The sequence below is a fragment of the Nycticebus coucang genome, chromosome 2, assembly GCF_027406575.1.
Source record: "Nycticebus coucang isolate mNycCou1 chromosome 2, mNycCou1.pri, whole genome shotgun sequence".
NCBI lineage: Eukaryota > Metazoa > Chordata > Mammalia > Primates > Lorisidae > Nycticebus > Nycticebus coucang.
In genome coordinates, this window is record NC_069781.1 from 131,748,054 (window position 1) to 131,768,332 (window position 20,279).

The 20,279-nt window shown below is 40.5% G+C and overlaps 1 protein-coding gene across 1 annotated transcript; it reads right to left on the reverse strand.

Annotated features, from left to right (window-relative positions):
* Positions 1-4,691: 4,691 nt before the first annotated feature.
* On the reverse strand, positions 4,692-19,266 carry SNRPA1 (small nuclear ribonucleoprotein polypeptide A'). The gene is made up of 9 exons (XM_053581854.1): positions 19,093-19,266; positions 17,174-17,321; positions 15,092-15,170; positions 10,602-10,648; positions 10,242-10,344; positions 9,535-9,614; positions 9,054-9,129; positions 8,344-8,437; positions 4,692-4,956 (listed from the first exon to the last, which is right to left on the reverse strand). Exons 1-9 carry the CDS (start codon positions 19,172-19,174, stop codon positions 4,898-4,900), a joined length of 768 nt encoding a protein of 255 aa, XP_053437829.1. The 5' UTR covers positions 19,175-19,266; the 3' UTR covers positions 4,692-4,897.
* Between the last annotated feature and the right edge of the window lie 1,013 nt (positions 19,267-20,279).

Below are 20,279 nucleotides of genomic sequence, written 5' to 3' on the forward strand. Positions count from 1 at the left end.
CATGGGTCAAGGCAGAAAAAAGCCTGAAAGCTCTTCTTCCCCTTGACAGCTACCTTGGAAGTACACTAATCATTAAATTGAGGACTCTGGATGTTGTTAATTAAATCTATGAAGATAGCTCATTGATTTAGTGAATTTATGAGAAAATTCTTTTTCTTTTCTTGCCTTCATCCTCTATACAGTGGTTCTCAACCTTCCTAATGGCTCCTAAATGCTGCGACCCTTTAATACAGTTCCTCATGTTGTGGTGACCCCCAACCATAAAATTACTTTCGTTGCTACTTCATAACTGTAATTTTGCTACTGTTATGAATTGTAATGTAAATATCTGATATGCAGGATGTATTTTTATTTTTTTTTAATAGAGTCTCACTTTATTGCCCTGGGTGTCATGGCCTCACACAGCTCACAGCAACCTCCAACTCCTGGGCTTAGGCGATTCTCTTGCCTCAGCCTCTGGAGTAGCTGGGACTATAGGCGCCTGTCACAACGCTGGGATATTTTTGTTGTTGTTGCAGTTTGGCCGGGCTGCATTTGAACCTGCCACCCTCGTTATATGGGCCACAGGTGCTGCCCACAGGATATATTTTCATTGTTACAAAGGGGTTGCAACCTACAAGTTGAGAACTGCTGCTCTATAAGATGGTTAAGGAGGGAGTTTTATTTCCTCCTCCTTGATGTTTTCTTCTCACTTCTAAAAGATGGTGAACCATCACTTTGTTTTAGAGTTCTCACTTGTTCTGGCATTTTTATGTGCTAAATGGAACATTTATGTGCTAAAACTGAACGACTTCTTGGGATTATGGTTATGGTTGCAATACTTGGTCTAGGATCAGGTTTAAATATACCTTGTAAATACTGATAATCTAGACAGGATGAGCAAGATTGCTTGACCTCTTTTGTTAATGCTACAAAGGACATTAGGTACACTATTTTGGGGTCACTATTCATGGAAGCAATTGGTTAGAACCTCTCTTTTCCCTTGGAAAGCTCATTGCAAAAAAGTTTCGACCGATGCTTGGGAGTAGTTTTGTTTTTACTTAGTTAACTTAACAGTTAGGATTGGTGGCCTGGGTTAGTTATTGAAGACAGCTTTTAACAGTTCCTTGTTAAAGAAAGCAAAAACATTGCAGTGAACACTATTTTCAGAGTTCTCAGTGTATCTCAGGAATTAAAGTACAGTAGCTAAGGAGGAAGGTCCTAAATTGCAAAGATTTGCTAATGTCAGCTTTCAACCCATGCCAATGAATTAAGTGAACCTACATGTCATAAAAAATGCCAAAATGCTGCATCTAATTAAATGGAGGGAAAAAGTTTACTTTATTTGCCTTGTTTATCCTCCCTGCTCTGCAATGTCTGGAATCATGAAGATAGAATAAATGGTAACATTTATTTCAACAATTGTTTTCACTCTGAACTTTGCAATCTAAAATGGAAATTAGTACCTACTCATGAAAATGCATTTTAAATATATTAAAAACCTTTGTAAATGTTGCGAATTAGTGCGTATACATATGTGTATATAGTACAATGAACAATATATTCAATTAAAACCTAATAGGTTTCTAATTATTTGAGTGTGTGGATGCTGCACTTTCATTTCAGTTCCTAGCACACTGTGAGAAGTTATTAATTCTTCCTACCCAGGCTTATGTTACCTTTGTCCCTTTAGGCATATCATGTCTAGAAACATAAAGTTATTTCAGCAAACACTTTATGCAATATAATTGCTCAAGTGTTATTTGCAAAAATAGGACAGAAGTGGACAGCAACCAGAATTGCCACCTGTCACCACTGTCTATGGTAGGCTAAATGGCCGTAATTCATCATTCCTTCTTGGAGCCATATCCTTGCTATGGCCTCACAGTGGGAGGAGTGCATTTTCTCAACCCTTGACTTTGTACTGAGCCAGATAGCTTGCTTTGGTTAATGGCATGTGGTTAGAAATAACAGTGCATGAGTTTTGAGTGCAGGTCTCAGGAAGCCCCTAGTATATACTTCTTGGGCTTTGCCAGGTTAGACAGCTTCTCCTAGGAGACATGTAAAAACCATGCCACCCTAGTAAATCCACAGATCTGCAGTGATAAGCAGAGCCTGATGTGGCAATAGTGGTTGATTAAAATCCCTGAGTTCTGGGGTAGCTTGTTAGGCAGCACTACTGTGGCAATAGTATATGCAAGAAGATGCCATTAAGGATGTTGGTAGCGAAGGGCAATCACAAAGAGGGCAATCAAACTTTTTCAAACATGAAAACAAGGAACCACCCTCTTCCACAGCATTTTTGAAGACTCCCAATGTAACTTTTAAATTATGTTAATTATGCACATATGCAAAACTAGACATAGAGGCTAATAAAGTTCTCAAACTCATCCTAGAAAAAGTGCTACATTCCTCACATCCAATATCACTATGGTCATCTTCAAAGTACTCTCCTTAGGAAACTATGCACCAATGCCAATGCCTAGTCCACCCTTCAAAGCAATTCTGGAATGGCCATCAGAGCTATCATTGTATGAGGTTAGGCAATTAAGTTCACGAACTCATCCTAGAAAAAGTGCTTTGAAGGGTGGACTATATGCTGACATGAGGGCCTCCCAAGGGGAGTGCTTTGAAGATGACCATAGTGATAGTAGGCAATGAGGTATGCAGCACTTTTTCTAGGATGAATTTGTGAATTTAATTATCCAACTTCATGTTTCCTAAATTTATAATTCTTAAAAACTCAAAACTAGAGCATTTACTGATTATATACAAACACTGCCAAACTAATACTCAATCCAGTTCCTTAGAAAGGGACAAAGGTAACACCTAAGCCTTGCTAGGAAGAATTAGCCAGGGTGTTGAGTGACCATGCCAACTGGCAGAATCTTCTGCTGTAACATGACAGAAGTTATCCTGAATGAACTGCAAGCTCTGCAAAACTGCACACTGAAAATATCAAGCCGTTGGGGAAATTTGAGTTGGGTGAAACCCAACTTTTCTGGTTCTGAGCTACAGAGATGGAGGCTGAGTTTTAAGCACAGGAGTCTTCACTTTCCCATAGTTAGTTTTCCAAAGTCCCCACCTGGGACAATGACATATAATGTAACAAGGCACCTTTTGACTTTTTATTATCAGGCTTCAAATAGTAAACTTTTTGGGGTTTAAGTAATCCTGCTCAGTCCAGATCAATTAAGGGACTGGTATTGAGGTCTTTCATATTACTACCAGGTGCTACATTCAGGGCCAGGGACCCAAGGTAAGGTATTCCTAGAGGTAAGGAACATGATCAGAGGAAAGCTATCTTAGGACATAGACACTTAACTGCAAAAAACTTGTCATCACTGAGGCTATTGACTTGTAACAGTCAGATCCAGTAAGCTGGCTCATAAATGATGGGAACAGGGAGCTTCCCTGAATCTAACTGTGGAAAAGACAAATGCTATCATTTCAGTTATCCTATCAGAAGCAGAAGCAACGTGTAACAGAAGAGCTGTGTGAGAGCGAAAAAGGCAGGCTTACTGGCACAGGTCATGAAAGATGTTACAGGAATAGACTCTGATCCAGGCCAGTAAGAAGCATACCTAAAAGACCCATGCAAGCCCTTCTGTTCTAATCCCAAAGGCTTCTTGACGAGGGGTAGGTGAGAACATGAATTGCAGATGTTAGGTTACCATCCCCTCAAAGTAAATTAACAGTAAAATTCTAGGTTTATAAATCCATCTACTGTATGTATATCTGATTTATTTCTTGGGTGCCTAAATGCCCCCGAAATTCATAAGAAATTTCAATCTCCAAACCTGGCAAGGAAAAGATAAAACTTGAGAACAAAGCAATGCAATCTGCTTTGGGCCACTAATAAATGGTTTATTGCAGAAGTCCTCCCTAAGGAGTCGGAAAAGCATTGCCTTAGGGTCACATTGAGGAAATCTAAAGGCCCAGTGACATCTGGAATGCTCCACCCCATTCTCATCTTTCAGTTACTACTACACTAAGGCCTAACAGCACTGTTTCTTATATTCCCAGCCAGACTGCCATCCCCTGAAGGCACACTTCCTTCCTGTCCTAGGTATTTTTTAATCAGCAATCACCAAAAACTGTCAGAAGACTATTTAGAACATTGTTTCACACAGTCAGAATCACCCAGAAAACTTAAAAAAGAAAACACCCAAATCAAAGAAACCAGAGTACCCAGTAGAGAGCTAAAGGCATTAGTATTTTAAAAATCCTTCCTAGTAAGTCTCATATTCAGTCAGGGTTAAGGAATCTTTAAGTGATGGAACTCCAGTGACTGCTGAGGGGCACTGCTCAGTAGGGAAGACCCGCAGACAATGCAGTGAGCACTGGGAGCTGAGCAGTGTGCCATAGCCAGCCCAGAGAAGCTAGGACTCCCCTACCATGTTCTAATGCTGCAAAATGCTGCTCTTCTGCTCATATTCCAGCACCTGACAAACATAAGCCACATTTCCTGTCTGTCATTTCTCAAATTAACAATTTATTAATTTGTATGCTTGTAGGCAGTTAATTAAAAAGGTCAAAGGATACTTACCAATGAAAGTTCTAATGCCTGGTTGCCTTTTATGAAGAATTTGAAAATGTAAACATTCCAGAGGGCAGGAAAGCCTACCTAGGAACCATCCCCTCCCACATTTCCATCTTAAATATGTCCTTCGACCTCAGTGCAAAAACACCTTGATGACATACAACTTGGCAGCCCAGAGAGTGGCCTTAAATTTTAATATTTGTAGAAAACTGACATTTAATTTCAAAACTTATATTACAAAATTATCAGCAGCAGTTTTAAGCATTTCAACAATGCTGACAAATTTCACTTTGCTGACACAAATAAGACTATTATCCCATGCTCCAAAAAGAAGAGGTGTCCCAAGAAGGGCCTATTATATATCCACCACACTGCTTAGGACCCATTGGTGACTGTGTCTTCTTCCATCTCTTCTTCACCATCATCGGTGGGCCCTAAAGAAAACCACAAAACCAGAAGTCATATCAGTTTTAGAGAATCTGAGTATATAATATGAGAGTGCCCATTCTGTAGCTTCTGTGTGCTAGGCACTGGACTAGACACAAAAAGCCAAAAGCAGACCCTGGGAGAGCATACAGTCCATGGACACCCTGTCTTAGGGCAGGGATCTGAAGGGATGGGCAATTTCTAAGGAAAATGGTCATAAAGATATTTTATGAAAGTCAAAACCATTGCCTCCCGCTGCAATTAACAACAGTCCATGTTGAATGAGGGTAATAAGGTTATACTCGTGTATTGTTCTTGCACTACCATGGGCAGCAAAACTAGAAATACCCCAAAACACGTGGGCACCTACGACATGCCACACTGGGAACAGGCAGTAACTTCATTAGTCTCTAATAATTTAGGAAAATATGGCAACAAGCATCAAAAGATTGTTACATATGTTCAACAACTGGAAAAAGAATACATTTTGTTCAATGTCTTCTGGAAAAAAAGTTTTAACTTTGTTAATTTTTTTGGAAAATTACTCTTGTTTGAATCTATTTTTCTACAGTTAGAGCCAAACATCAGATTTCTAGATAAAAAACTACCAAGGAACACCACTAGGAAGTGCTATCTGGAAGCCTGGGCCTGTTGAGACTAGGAAATGGGGCACCAATGTGACTTCAGATTACATTTAAAATCCCAAGAGACACCAAGGCCTAAATAAAACATTCCGTGGGAAGCCTATCAATTCAGTAATTGTCATGCTATAGTTACAATAAGCAGTTTTGATGTGGTCCCCTCCCCACCCTTTGTCTGCACCGAACTTTGAAAGCCTTTGAGAGATTTTCTAATCTATCATGCAGCACCCTATGTGAGCTTACTGCCTGTCACCTCATCTGGCCACACTCCCTCCCACCCTCCTTGCCTGAGCTTCATTCACACTGGCCAGCTTCAGTTCAGGTGGGCCTGGTTTACCACAGGTGGTTGTCCTGTGCAGTTCCTTCTGCCTAGAATGCCTCTTTTTTGTCCATCAGTTTCCATACTTTTTAGTTAGGACCCAAAGAGCTTTCTTTTTTACATAGCTTGCATTTACTGATACTATAGCAAAAGTTAAAAGTGAGAGTTGTCAAAACAGTAATTCACTAAAACAATAAATCTATTACATGTTAACATTTACATGATTGCATTATCTCTGTAACATCTCACTTAACAGCAGATGGATTCTTACTGGCTTCAGCATTCTACTTTTTTTTTTTTTAAAGCATTCCACTTGTTACATGATTATGAATGGAGGGTAAAAGGTAAATCTGGCCATACAGACATATAATTAGAAAACGAAGGATATTTTATAGTCTTTGAAGATAACTGTGGATATGGTTTAGATTCTATGCCAAAACTTAACAACTGGTAGTTTCTTAAAGGTCAGTTTGCAATGTGAAGGCTGAAACTTTATCGATGAACTTTTCATACCTCTTACTTGAAAATCTATTGGTCTATTTTATACTTTGTTTTGTTTTGGTGAGACAAAGTCTCAGTCTATTGCCCTAGGCTAGAGTGCCGTGGCATCACACCTCCAACTCTTGGGCTCAAGCAGTCCTCTGCCCTCAACCTCTTAAGTAGCTGGTACTACAGGTGCTCACCACAATGCTGGACTAGTATTTTTATTTTTTTTTAGTCTCGTTCTTGTTCAGGCTGTTCTCTAATTCCTGAGCTCAAGCAATCTATACACCTCAACCTCCCAGAGTGCCAGATTATAGTCATGAGCCACTGTGCTCAGCCTATTTTATACTTTGAATGGATCCTTTAATCACTCATGATTTTGTAACATCACTTGTAAAACAGCGGTTCATTGAGTTTTGAGATCTTACAAATTGCTGAGCTATTTCATTATACAGAATCAAAAAAGTCATATCCATTAATCCACATCCATTAATATTACCAGTGATTTCCCCAAAAAAGTCTTTAAATACCAGGAAGCTGGCAAGGCCACAGTGACAGATTCAAGTTTTCCAAAATTAAATTTTTGCTTGAATTATTGGATTTATCATTAGCAATAAATACCGTCAGCTTCATTTGAAGTGACAGTCTCACTTCATTCATGTTTGAGACGATAGCTGCCTCTCAACTGAAGACAAGTGCATTGGTGCATGGAGGTAACCATCCAACTCAGGTGTGCATATGCCCCACCCTGTCACCCAGAAAAGGGTGATATTTATTAAAATAACTCTTCATTGCTTCATCAAAGAAAAGGGCATATATTTTACTGGGCGTGCACAGCAGGAAATCTAATAAACATTTTGGCCACTGCCATGACTTTCACTGAGACACCAGCAGTTCTATCCACCATTTCTCTTGCTCCAAAAGCAAATAACACCTTAGTGTTACTACAGAAATAATTTTGACCCTGGCAATCCCCAGAGGCCCATGAACCACTATTAAGGTTCACTGTTCTTAAAAAACGTCTTACTCATTTTAGCTCCCAGATTACCTTATTTCCCTAAGATAGCAGGTAGAAATCCCCAGTTATATTCTTACCAAAACTTGGAATACATATGTATTTGAGTATTTTTTATTTTACATGCCATTGCCCAACATGCTGCATTTGAATATTGCAGTAGTTACCACTTACCCGAAACTCGATAATGTCAAACCCTGTGCTAAGCGTCATAATCTCTTAGTTATCTCAACAACCTTCTAAGGTCTCAGATTTAAAGACGAGCAAATAGACTTGTAGAAACTTGCCCAAGGACACAGCTGGTGAAACTAAGATTTGAGGCTCACTACTGTGCTCTCTTTCTCACACACACCCACCCACTGACCCACACAGTTTACAAATCTAGGGTTCAGTCTACCCCGTGGCTTTGAAACAATGCTTGCTTCATTATTTCATTTTACATGAAAATCACTGCACAATCCTGTGACTTAACTTTTTTTCTTTTTGAGACAGAGTCTCACTTTGTCACCTTCAGTAGAGTGCCGTGACATCACAGCTCACAGCAACCTCAAACTCTTGGGCTCAAGCGATTCTCCTGCCTCAGCCTCCCGAGTAGCTGGAACTACTATTTTAAAAAGCCCAGCTATTTTAAAAGATGAAGTCCCACTCTGGCTCAGGCTGGCTTGAACCTATGAGCTCAGGCAATCCACCCACCTTAGCCTCCCAGAGTGCTGGGATTAAAGGCGTGAGCCACCATGCCCGGCCCCTGTGACTTAACTTTTATCATCAAATATGTTATCTTCAAAGAGCATTTAAAAGGATTGCATGTACATTGGATTTTTTGTGAAGAACTATTCTGGCATTCTTATATTATAGTATCTAAGAGAGCACATTTTAGGGTCACACTGTGAGTGCAGCACTGTCTTGAATGTATGAACACAAAGCCCCGCTTTCTGACCTGATCTCCGTTCTCTGCCAGGGATCTGACCAGACTGCAGCAACCCCTTCAGCCTCTCCACTTCAGCCAGAGTTGACGCATTTGCTATGGCATTCTGGAGGACAGAGGACAGTGAAGATGGACAATTAATTTCAACTAAGTACCAATTACCCAGTAAACACCTACTGAAATACATAACTTTTCAAGTTGGAACAGCAGATAGTTCCGTGTTGGGGGAAGAATTTCATGGCATGCTGGAAATGAAACTTAGACACCAAATCATAAATTTTCAGAATTGGTGGAGATGCAGGCCTCTTATAAAAGAGAGCAAATTATCATTGCATGTGTCCTAAAATTTTAGCTAAGAGATGTACCAATTTGGAATTATATTACTGGATAATTTAGGAGGCAATATTTTAAAATTAAGATTTCCCACTGATCATTCAACAGGATTTGTTAAACAGTACATCTTTGAAAGTAAAAATTCAGGCACGCACTGAGACAACATACCAAGGTAAGGACTAACTTTTTAAAGTAATAAATGCACCCCGGGACAATGAGATAGAGGTGCCTCCACTTCAACTGGCTTATGCAATTACAGAAATATAGCTGTATACTACTAATAAATGTGGGGAAATGGAATCTGCAGTGTTCCAAACTTGTTTATTAAACATTAGTATCCTAAACCCATGTCAAGTCTCCCGAGTCCAAGAATCCTAATACATTATTACCTTGATTGCTTCTACATCCCCTGGAGATGGCCCACCTTTCTTTTTGTCAGTTGGCAAACCAGCACCTGGATTAAAACTTGGGAGGGGTAGAAGAACACAACTGTTAAACCCAGATCAACAGAAATTGCTTCTCTTTTACTTTCAAAAGCTTTTGAAAGTAATTCAACCAGTGTAGTATCTTATCTTTGTTAACAAACTGATACAAGAACTCTCTCCTTCAGAAACACCACCCAGTTCATCTTTCTATAGAGAAAATAGGACATGTACAATACCACATTAAGCCTGAATACAGAAATAGCTGCTCTGCTAGCCTGGCAGCAATCTCTTCTGATATAGGGACCACTGATGGTCATGGACTACTGGCACTCAAATGAAATACCTTATTAGTCATAGTATTTTGTTAATTTTGTAGGAGGCAAACTGCCAGAGAGATAGTGTTTCTGAAGGTGAAGTAGAGTTAAGTTGGATATCCGTATCTTACGTTTTGCTTCTCCTGGCAATATCCTTTGCAAGCTGTGCACCCCGTTTGCCCTTGAACATTTTCTCTGCTTCCTGACGCTCCTACAGCAACACCACACACAGAGTTAACGGAAATAGGAATACCACATGCATTTAGATGCATTCCTCAGTAAACATGGAAGAGAACGCTCCTAAAGTACTCTGGGCTGGTAAAAAAATACCAAAAAGCCAATTTTGTGTTAAAAGAAGACACAGTGGTCTTGCCTTCTCTGGTGAAATTCCCTGTAGAAAGTTCCTTCTCCTATTCAGGAGGGGATCCCAAGGAATCAATGAGGTAAAAATATATTTAAATAAACAAATAAAAACTAGACTCCCAGTAAAGGAAAAAAATGTTCTATCAAAGTTGCTCAAATGTAGCTTATATTATGTATTAAGCTCCTCATTAGGAATGTATCTAAGCAGACAATCCATTGTTAATAGTATTCACTGTGGCTTCAACATTTTGCAAACTTCGGAATGGCCAGTATTACATAAAAGAGCATTACCTCTAAGTCATACCATAAACTCTGCTGTGAGAAAAAAATCCAACTCCACATTCCTTCCCCCACATTTCTATTATAAACCTAAAGGTAAGATTTACTCTAATAGCCATTTTTAAAAACCATTAAAGAAGTATAAGGAGAAACACACAACCTTATAATGACTTACAAACAATAGAATAATACTTACTTTTAGTTTCACTTTCTGGAAATCCAGTACTCTAACTTGAGGAACTTTATAAATCACATATAGTCTGTAATGCTTCTTATTTGTTACAGGATTTCTTAGAATACTACAAGAAAAGAAATAATATACATCGATCTTGTTTACAGCAAAGTATTCAAGAGGTCTATCTGAATAGTTTAATGAATCTGTAAGTCACTATTCTTTACGTTTCGACTACATGACAATTTTAAGGAAACATCTATAACATTTATCTTTTAAAGATACTTTTAATTAAAATAACAGATTGTATTAAGGTTAGGCTGGTAAAAGTGTTATTTTAAAGGACTTTATTAGTTTTATTACCACAACAAAAAACTTCCATACCTTAGGTAAGTCAGTGATTTGAGAGATGCTAAAGGGTCCAGGTCACCCTGTAAAGCAACAACCACAGGTAAAATGCTAATCCCATGTGCTATTTTGACATTTTTTCAAATAGAGAGTGCCTTTGGAGCAAGTATCTATACGTAGCCTTTGCTTTTTCACCACTCTAGCACTGAGCCCAATACTGGCACATCACAAAACCCTAAATAATTTCTACTGAATACACTGGTGAACATTTGAGCTTCTTAAAATCTTGGCATTAATAGCTTCTGTCTCAACAGCAGAAATGATGAAAAAACCCGACTTCCTACAGCAATCTGAAAATCACAACTAAGCAATGATTTGGAAAAGAAAACAATGTCAAAGTTAATAGAACTCTTGCACAACTATTCACATGGGGAACCTCAAGCCAGAATCTTGGTGTAAGGTGGATTTTTCCGCTAGCATCACCCTCAGATGGCAAAGAACAAAGGCACAGCATCTTTGAGGGAAGCCCTGGTATCCTAGGTCTCCCACAAACTTTTTTAGAAAATTTTTCAAGGATAAACAGCAGTGCTGTTTTTAAAAAAAAGGACCAAAATCATAAAAAGGAAGGGTAGTTTGTGAATCTTCCAAAATTGTTCCATAAAATACAGTGTAATAGAAAGCAAAACTAAAAACGTATGGTCAATAGATACAAACAAACCAGATGACAAGATATTTCCTAAGAATCCTAAAACAGAAACAAATAGGTGTCAGGATGGCAGCCTGCTCTTGGTTCTTGATGTGTACTTGGCCAAAGAATAACCAGACACACCAAGGGTCAGGTCCAGCCTTTTGGCAGATTGTTATCCTGGTTCTTTGGCTTGCCGATTGAAAAAATCACAAGAAGGGGCAGTACAATGGAGTGACCCCAAGCAGGAAGCAGTTTCACAAATAGCTTTTTATTGCAGAATAGGTCTGTCTCCCCATGGGAGGAGAAAGGAGAGGCAGAGGGAAAGAGGGGGAGAAAGGAAGAGAGAAAGAGAGAGGAGAGGGTGGGAGGAAGAGAGAGGAAGAAAGGAAGAGAGGGAAAAGGGGAGGGGGAGAGAGGGCGGAAGGAAGAAAGAGAGGGAGAGAGACAGACACTGATTCATTGGCCTGGTCCAGAGAAAGGCTTGTGGGAGGTGTGGGATGTTACTAAATGATTAACACTATCTCTCTGGCAATTTGCCTCCTACAAGGTTGCATCTGTGTATGCCAGTTCCCACTCTGAAAGCCCACGGGGGTTGTGGTGAACCACAGTATAGATTTAAACTAATGACGAAATAATTAGCTTTAGGTTGCTCCAGATCACTTTCCAAATCCTATTATGCCTGGGCTGGGCAATTCCCAGACTGGTGAGGTATTTCCTCCTTCCATAGGGGTAGCAGTTACTCAAGATATGAGTAAGTGTGGGCAGCACCAAAACAGTGCCTGCCTTATCCTTCTTCCCAGGTGGGGCAACTGCAACACCAAGGCAAGGCACCCTTGTCCCTAGAAGAACCCAGCTGTCTACCTAATAAGGGGATAAACCATTTTGAAAGCTACAAGACTTGCATATTTGTGTAGGAAGAAGCAGAGTGAAGACAAGGAGGCATGTGACAAACTGCGGAACTTCAAAAAAGACTGACAGCTACTCAGTCTGGGTGGGAATGGCAGCTGAAGGATTGACACTTTTCAGTAATCAGTATAATAAGCCTTACTAAGTCTGAAGGGGCTGGAGTAATTTGGGCTCTTACTCTTAACACTAATCAGAAATTGTGTCCCTTCTAAAACAAGGCCCTATAATAGGAAGAAATTGCTAAAAAAAAATCTGAATTGAGTAGTCATGTGCAAGAGGCACAATGAGAAAAAAAAAAGCACATATAAAAACAGGAAAATAGAGCTCAGAGTTCTCAAAAAGCAAGCTGTCATCTTTAAATACATCAGAAACAACTTCAGAGGGAGCTTTAGAGCTTGATAATGTCATACCACTGCTAAAGATGATCTAAGAACAAAGAGTGGAGACTTTTATCATACAAGCACAGTGTAAAATAGTGTAGAATAAATATGTAACAAGTTGAGAGTATGCTGAAATGTTTAAGGTGGCTCTAGTATATTGTTTAAAAGGGTAAAGATATGGGTTAACTTTCAACTTTGATAAATATGTATGGTTTAATTCCCTAATGTTTTAATGCTAGCTAAGAATAATAGAAAGAGTAAATTTTTTTTTTTTTTTGTAGAGACAGAGTCTCACTTTACCGCCTTCGGTAGAGTGCCATGATGTCACAGGACTCACAGCAACCTCTAGCTCTTGGGCTTCCGCGATTCTCCTGCCTCAGCCTCCCGAGCAGCTGGGATTACAGGCGCCCGCCACAATGCCTGGTTATTTTTTGGTTGCAGTTCAGCCGGGGCTGGGTTTGAACCCGCTACCCTCGGTATATGGGGCCGGCGCCCTACTCACTGAGCCACAGGCGCCACCCAGAAAAGAGTAAATTTTTAAACCATTAGGAGGAAAAATGAAATGACAAAAGAGAAAGTGCACAATAAAGAAGAGAAAAAGAAATGCAGAATAGGTAGGATAAAAAGTCCCAGAAAAAGGACAAATTGAAATATATCAGTAATTATATAAAATGTAAAGAGATTACATATAGATAATTCATTTAAAAGACACTTCAGACTGGATTAAAAAAATTCCAATCACACTGTTTCAAGGGACAAATCTAAACTATAAGGTACAGAAAAGATCAAAGTAAATTGTGGATGGAAGTCCAGGCAAGCTGCTGGCTCATGCCTATAATCATAGCACTCTGGGAGGCAGAGGCGAGTGGACTGCCTGAGCTCACAGGTTCGAGACCAGCCCGAGCCGGAGTGAGACCCCACCTCTAAAAATAGCTGGGTACTGAGGCAGATGCCAGTAGTCCCAGCTACTCAGGAGGCTAAGGCAAGAGAATCCCTTGAGCCCAAGAGTTTGAGGTTGCCTTGAGCTACAACGCCATGGCACACCACAGAGGGTGACAAAGACTGTATCAAAAAAAAAAAATTTTTTTTTTTGAATGGAAAATGATTAGACAAATACTAACCAAAAGAAAGCTTCTTTTAATTTATTATATCATATAAAATAAAACTCAAAGTAAAATAGCACTAAAGAGATAGAGGGTCATTTAATAGAGATAGTCATGACATAATAAAACTGTTCAGTTCACCTGGAAGGGATTAATAACTTAAAATTTGTATGTCTAAAGTTAGATAATCCCAAGATTAAGTAAAATTGACAGAATTTAGGGGGATAATCAAATCCACAACTACCATGTAAGATTTTAACATATCTCTTCTAGTAACTGAAAAGACCAACAGTCTTCATCTTTGCAAAGAGGTTTAAACAGAATTATACGCCTATCACAGGACACATTCCTTATGAATGAGAATTTCAGGTTGAATACTTCACAAATCTTAGAAAGAACATGGCCACAGACCAGTGCTTTCATACTTTTGGAATCAAGCCACTTTTTGAGAATCTGAAGGATGCTATAGACCCTGTCCATAAGGAAAAAAACACAGTTCATTCTAAACAATGGGGGAAAAGGGAAGGGAGCTAGGGTCAAACCTCAAAATTAAGTTAAACAATATGGATTTAGTGTTGAAGTGAAAAATTTAGGTTATAAAATAGAATATACAGTAACTCAATTATCTTAAAAATTAGACATTGAGAGTGGAAATATAAGAAGCATAAAAATAAATACATCAAAATAATCATATCCACATAGTGCCAGGAAAACTGGTCCCAAATCTCAATATAAAAATTAGTTCTGGCTGGATTGTTCATCTAATATGAAGAGTAAAAGTTTAAAGTTCATCAAAAAAAAAATAATTGTTTTTTTTTTTTTTTTTTTGAGACAGAGTCTCACTATGTCACCCTCAGCAGAGTGCCATGGCATCACGGCTCACAGCAACCTCAAGCTCCTGGGCTTAAGTGATTCTCTTGCCTTAGCCTACCAAGTAGTTGGGACTACAGGCGCCCACCCCAACACCTGACTATTTTTTGTTGCAGCTGTCATGGTTGTTTTAGCTAGCCTGGGCCATCACCCTTAGTGCATAGGCTGGCACGGCAGCCACTGGCGCCATAGCCAGTTCATCAAAATTTAATGCATGTTAGATACATAGTTTAAAATTTCCCAGTAGCTACATAACCAGGTGAAACTAATTTTAGTAAGTACACCATTTAACATATTACATAAATTTTCATTTTAACATCAATATAAAAATTACTGAAATAGTTCACATTCTTTTTTTGTTGTTGTTCTAAGCCTTAGAAATGTGGTGTTTGACAATTTTAGCACATCTCAATTCAGAGTAGCTATCCTGTCCATATACAACCCAAAAGGTCCAGATCCTGAATCGAAAAAAGGCAAAGAAAGGATGTTGAGATAATTTTCTGGACAATTTTCTTTAAGAAGCACTTAATACCTTTAATCCCTTCTACCAAATACTCTTTCTCTCTGTGCAAAACTTACCAGTTCCACAAGACTATTGTTGGTGAGAATGAGTTCTGTCAGACAGGGCAGAGCCTGATCCAGTCCCTCACCTATACGGCTAAAATAAAAATACACTCTTAGTAAAAGTGAAAATTAAATAAGCTAACAATTTAATCTACCTCCTTATTCAGAAGATCCTAGATGTCAACACTGGAAAAAACTTGGAGATCCCTCTTCTAACACCCCGTGTGGCAAGAGGGGAAACCTGGCACAAAGAGGAAGCCGAATCTGAGGCCATGGGGTCAATGACAGAGGGAGATGATTTCAATGACTGCTGGACTCTGCCTATGGCTCTTTCCATTGCCACACTGTCCAGGGGTACCTAAGAAAATGTGAGACTCCTGTGTAGGACAAACCACTCAGCTTACTTGGTGATATTTTTGTGCAACACAGAAATAGAAGTGACTCTGCATCCACAGTTTAAGTACAAGACATACAAGTATACCATAGGGAATGGTTAACTTGTGATGAATATTTCTATCTTAAAAAAACCCTAATTTACAACCCGGTATTCCTTAAAGACATTACCTATAAACCTTCAATAACTCTTTACACAGAATTTCTGGAGGATCAAAAAAATCTCAATTTCAATAGATTAGTCTGTAAGTCAGTTACAGTTAAAAGTAAGCAGCCGAAGGTGTGAGGTAAAGAAAGGTGCTCAGTCAAAATTACAATTGTTTAACTTTATGCATCCTTTTAGTATGACCCTTCTGATAATTGTTTTAGAAGCAAAAAGTGGCTGGGCATGGTGGCTCATGGCTGTAATCCTAGTACTCTGGGAGGCTGAAGTGGGAGGATCCCTTGAGTTCAGGATTTTGAGACCAATCGGCATAGAAGCCTGTCTCTACTAAAAATAGAACAACTATCCAGGAATTGTAGTGGATGCCTGTAGTCACAGCCACTAGGAAGGCTGAGGCAGGAGGATTTGAGGCTCAGCAGTTAAGCCTAGCAGTTTGAGGTTTTTGTGAGCTATGACCTCCCCACCCCCACCCCATAGCACTCTAGCCTGGAGCAACAGAGTGAGATTCTGTCTCAAAAAGAAAAAAAAAAAAGTCAAGAAATATAGAAAGCAGCATGTTTTTAATATAAATTAGAAACTTAAGATTTCTTTTTCTTAATGTTTTTGCAATTTTTTATTATGTAACCTACTCTCTATCAGGTCAACTGAAAAAATATGTAACCATATTAAGTTTCTACAGTTAGTCATATCTTACTATGTCAGCCCATCTCCTTCATGGTTTCTGGATTGCCATGTGCACTCCAGGGAGGTGCCCTGAGCCCCTGGGATCCAGAAGTTTCTCAGTAACTTTCTTCCCTGTTCAACACTCAGCCCAGTATAGTTGTGCCTTCTACAACTGCTCATCTCTAATCTCAGCAACTTTTATCATTTGTGTAACTGATTTTCTTTTTTTTTTTTTTTTTTGTAGAGACAGTCTTACTTTATGGCCCTAGGTAGAGTGCTGTGGCCTCACACAGCTCACAGCAACCTCCAGCTCCTGGGCTTAAGCTATTCTCTTGCCTCAGCCTCCCGAGTAGCTGGGACTACAGGCACCCGCCACAATGCCCGGCTTTTTTTTGGTTGCAGTTTGGCTGGGGCCGGGCTTGAACCCGCCACCCTCGGTATATGGGGCCAGCGCCTTACTGACTGAGCCACAGGCGCCGCCCTGTGTAACTGATTTTCTACATTTAATTCCCTTGTTGTAACTCCAGTGTCTTTAAAGTGTCCCTTTGTTCTGACGGGGTAGGGCCAGTTTTCTGGGACTGCCATAACAAATTGCCACAAACTGGGTAGTTTAAAACAACGGACGCTTACTCTCTTAGTGTTGAGCATGCCAGAAGTCTGCAGCCAAGGTGTCAGCAGGGTGGGTCTCTCAGAAACTTAAGATTTCTGAATAGATGCAAATTAATGCCAAGATACTCTCTGAATCTCTATGGGAAAAGTGCAGCTCATTTCTCATTTTATACATGTAAGTTTAACTGGCAGTATGTGCTACAACTTCAGGAACAGGCTAAGATTTACTCTAGGGGGAAAGAAATTACTTTCCACTAGCAGATACTTACCATATTCTATTGTTGTTCACTAATAATGTTTTCAGTCTTCTCAACAAGGGAAAACCATCCAGTTTCCTGATCTCATTGTCAGAAAAGTCAATAGCATCAAACTGGTCTAAGGTAGCACCTAGATTTTCAATGACAGGAATTTTATACCCTGTAAATTGGAAGGGGAAACAACCATACAAGAGATATTAATATAACTAAAAGGTCCCTTGACACATTAGCAGTATTTCAAGGTAATTTGACTCAATTCTTTGATTCATTCAGGAAGTATCTACCTACCCTGTTTCCCTGAAAATAAGACATCCTCCGAAAATAAGACCTACTTACAGGAAAGATAATATGTCCTCTGAAAATAAGACCTAGTGCATCTTTGGGCGCACACCTTAAAATAAGACACTGTCTTATTTTCGAGGAAACAGGGTAGCAGCTATGCCACACCAAACACTGTGCAAGGTACTGGAGACAAAATGAAGAAAGAGTCACAAGTCCCCAGTCCTGTGAAGTTCACGGTTTAGCAGTGAATATGAACATGCTGATGACAACAAGGTCAAGGGCAATGATAACAGGGATGCTTATTAAGAGTAATATTGGTAGCTAACATCTATGAGAGCACTTACAAGTGCCTCACACTGTTCTAAGGCCTTAGAGGTAGCCAAGTGGCATAACTGGAATTTACACTTTAAGTTGCTTATTGTCAGTACCCAAGCCTTGTTCAGACATTGCTGACAACAGTTCTCAACCTCCTGTGTTCTCACAGGCTAGGATCACAGAAGTCATTAGGCTTCTCACAATGTGACAGTTCTCCCTTAATTATCTTCCTCCAGCTCCAATTCAGAGTTAAAGGTCAAGGGTTTATAAACAATGATAAATCATACTGTGAACAATTCATTCAAATACTAATTTGGGCATAATTATTGTGCTAGGTGGTAGGAGAAGAAAAGAAATGAACCCAGCCAAAGTTAAGATACTTAATTCAGAGCTACACATAGTAATATCAAGGTAAGTACAACACTAAAATATTCTCAATACTGAATGCACTTCAGACACCAACGTGTGCCAAGAGTGGCTATGGTGAGGCTCTTGGAATGAACCTTTCTCTAAGAAACTTGATTTCAGCAAAATAAAAGCATGGCGATTTCCCATGAATCTAAGCAGAAAGCAAAGCTTGCAGGGGTGGTACGCGTGTCCCTGTGGGCGCAAATCCCAGGCCACAATCGCACAATGTTATCCTCAAGGAAGTTGCTCTTCATATCCGCTCTGAAGCTGCCTAACTAGGTGCACTCCCAATTTCTTACCAAGCCTTACTAAAGTTGACATAGCTACTGGAATCTGAATAGTTCCGAGCGCTTCAGTAACTTAAACGAGGCACTCGGCAGTGAGAGCCTTTGTGAAACAGTTCGATTTTTACAACTTCTTCATAAAAAGAAAATAAGAGATAACTTAAGCAAAAAATACTGGCGGGAAACAATTGCTTTTGTTCAGGGACTTAGTTACCTCCCTCAAAAATTAGAGATAATTAACACATATTGTACCTGCCCTCAAAATAACATTTAATGCATTTACTAAGAACTAACCACTCACCCTATCCTAGGTTTACAACCATTAATAAGCCTATCTTCCCCGTCCCGAGACTGTTCAGACGTGAAACACACGAAGCAAGGCCCAGCAGTCGGGAGTATGCACCAGGAAGTAATTAAGTCAGCAGAGTTTGCGAGCAGGAGCGGGTGTAACAGAATGTTCACGAGAGCCTAACGGGATAGGCGTTTGTCAACAACCACAAGAATCACGCCGGGGCTGTCCAGGCGCAGCCCAGCAAGGGGTCCAGGCTCCGGCCTACGAGCCGAGCTCCGGCCTTAAACGCACGCCGCGGGACGCGGACTCTAAGGCGGCGCGGTGCCTGCCCGCCTGCTCCCAGGACTCACCCCGGAGGTCCAGCTCCCGGTCCCGCACGGCGTTGGTGTACTGTGCCGCCTGCTCGATCAGCTCCGCCGTCAGCTTGACCATCCTGCCGCCTCCCGCTCCCCGGCACCGTAGCCAGAGCACTGCCTCCTGCCAGCGAGATGTCCCAGCGTGCCCCGCGCCTCGCCGCCAGGCAGCACCAATCGCGGTCGGCACGCGCGCTCAGCCACTGCCAGGCCGAAACAATCGAAAAGCCACGCTGGCGGGGTGGTTCTCGCCTAAAGAACATCCTCGGCGCCGTTATTTCTGGTTCTGAGTTCTTTCCTGAGGTGTATCTGGAGTTTGGAGAGACCGTAATTTCAGACGTTTGTGTCCAAAAGTTAAGCAACGTGTGGGAGTACTCGAGTGGAAATTTGTCATATATCGGCGTATCTTGAGGTGGAAAAAGGAGCTGCGACTGTCTTCACTCCACCCAGGAGGGGCGGGGACCGGTGGGGTTCAGTGATGGGTGCAAAACTTCAGGTCCCTTGGGGGCCCGGGATTTGGCCCAAAGCTACCACGTGTGAACCGGCTCGAGGTCACCCGCTCCGGACAGGCCGCGGGGACCACCCCAGCGCCCCGGAAGTCCAGGCCGGCAGCGGGCATGGTAGGGTTTGCGGATAAGCCTGCGGCCTCTAAACATTTACATACTCATAGGAACTATGGTATGTAGGACAGTGCGCAAATCAGAAGTTCGAGTGTGACGAATGACCATAGAGAGAACACACCTGCTTGGCCAAGCCAGGGTCTAACAAAAGAACATCGTTCTGAAAGCTTCTCTCTCTCTCTCTAAAGACAACAGCGAACCCAACACCACAGATTAATTTTCCTTGCTGTCCTTCCTTGATAGAAATAGAATCAGGCAGTATTTTTTTTTATTCTATATTTATGCATAGTTTGAGTCTGTGTTGTTTCTGGAGTCCATCCAGGTTGCATGCAGCAATGGTTTGTTTGCTTTTGCTGTTGTAGAGAGTTCCACCGAATACGTTATACCATAATTTATTCATTCTGTTGTTGATGGACATTCTGAATTATGCGGCTATGATGATGCATATGTGCCTGAGTTTCTCCTGGAGTTGAATTGCTGGGACATAGGGTACGGTATCTCCAAGAAGTAATACCTAACAGTTATGCTAAGAGACTGAAATAATACACATGCTTTAGCTTTGTA

What these genes read in the sequence shown, in the direction of transcription:
- SNRPA1 (XM_053581854.1), bottom strand. Translation starts at nt 19,174, where the DNA reads ATGGTCAAGCTGACGGCGGAGCTGATCGAGCAGGCGGCACAGTACACC. An exon ending in CCGGGAGCTGGACCTCCGGG is followed by an intron (nt 17,322 to 19,092) that starts GTGAGTCCTGGG and finishes TCCAATTTACAG; the next exon opens with GGTATAAAATTCCTGTCATT. An exon ending in ATTGCCAGGAGAAGCAAAAC is followed by an intron (nt 9,130 to 9,534) that starts GTAAGATACGGA and finishes ACCCCTCCCAAG; the next exon opens with TTTTAATCCAGGTGCTGGTT.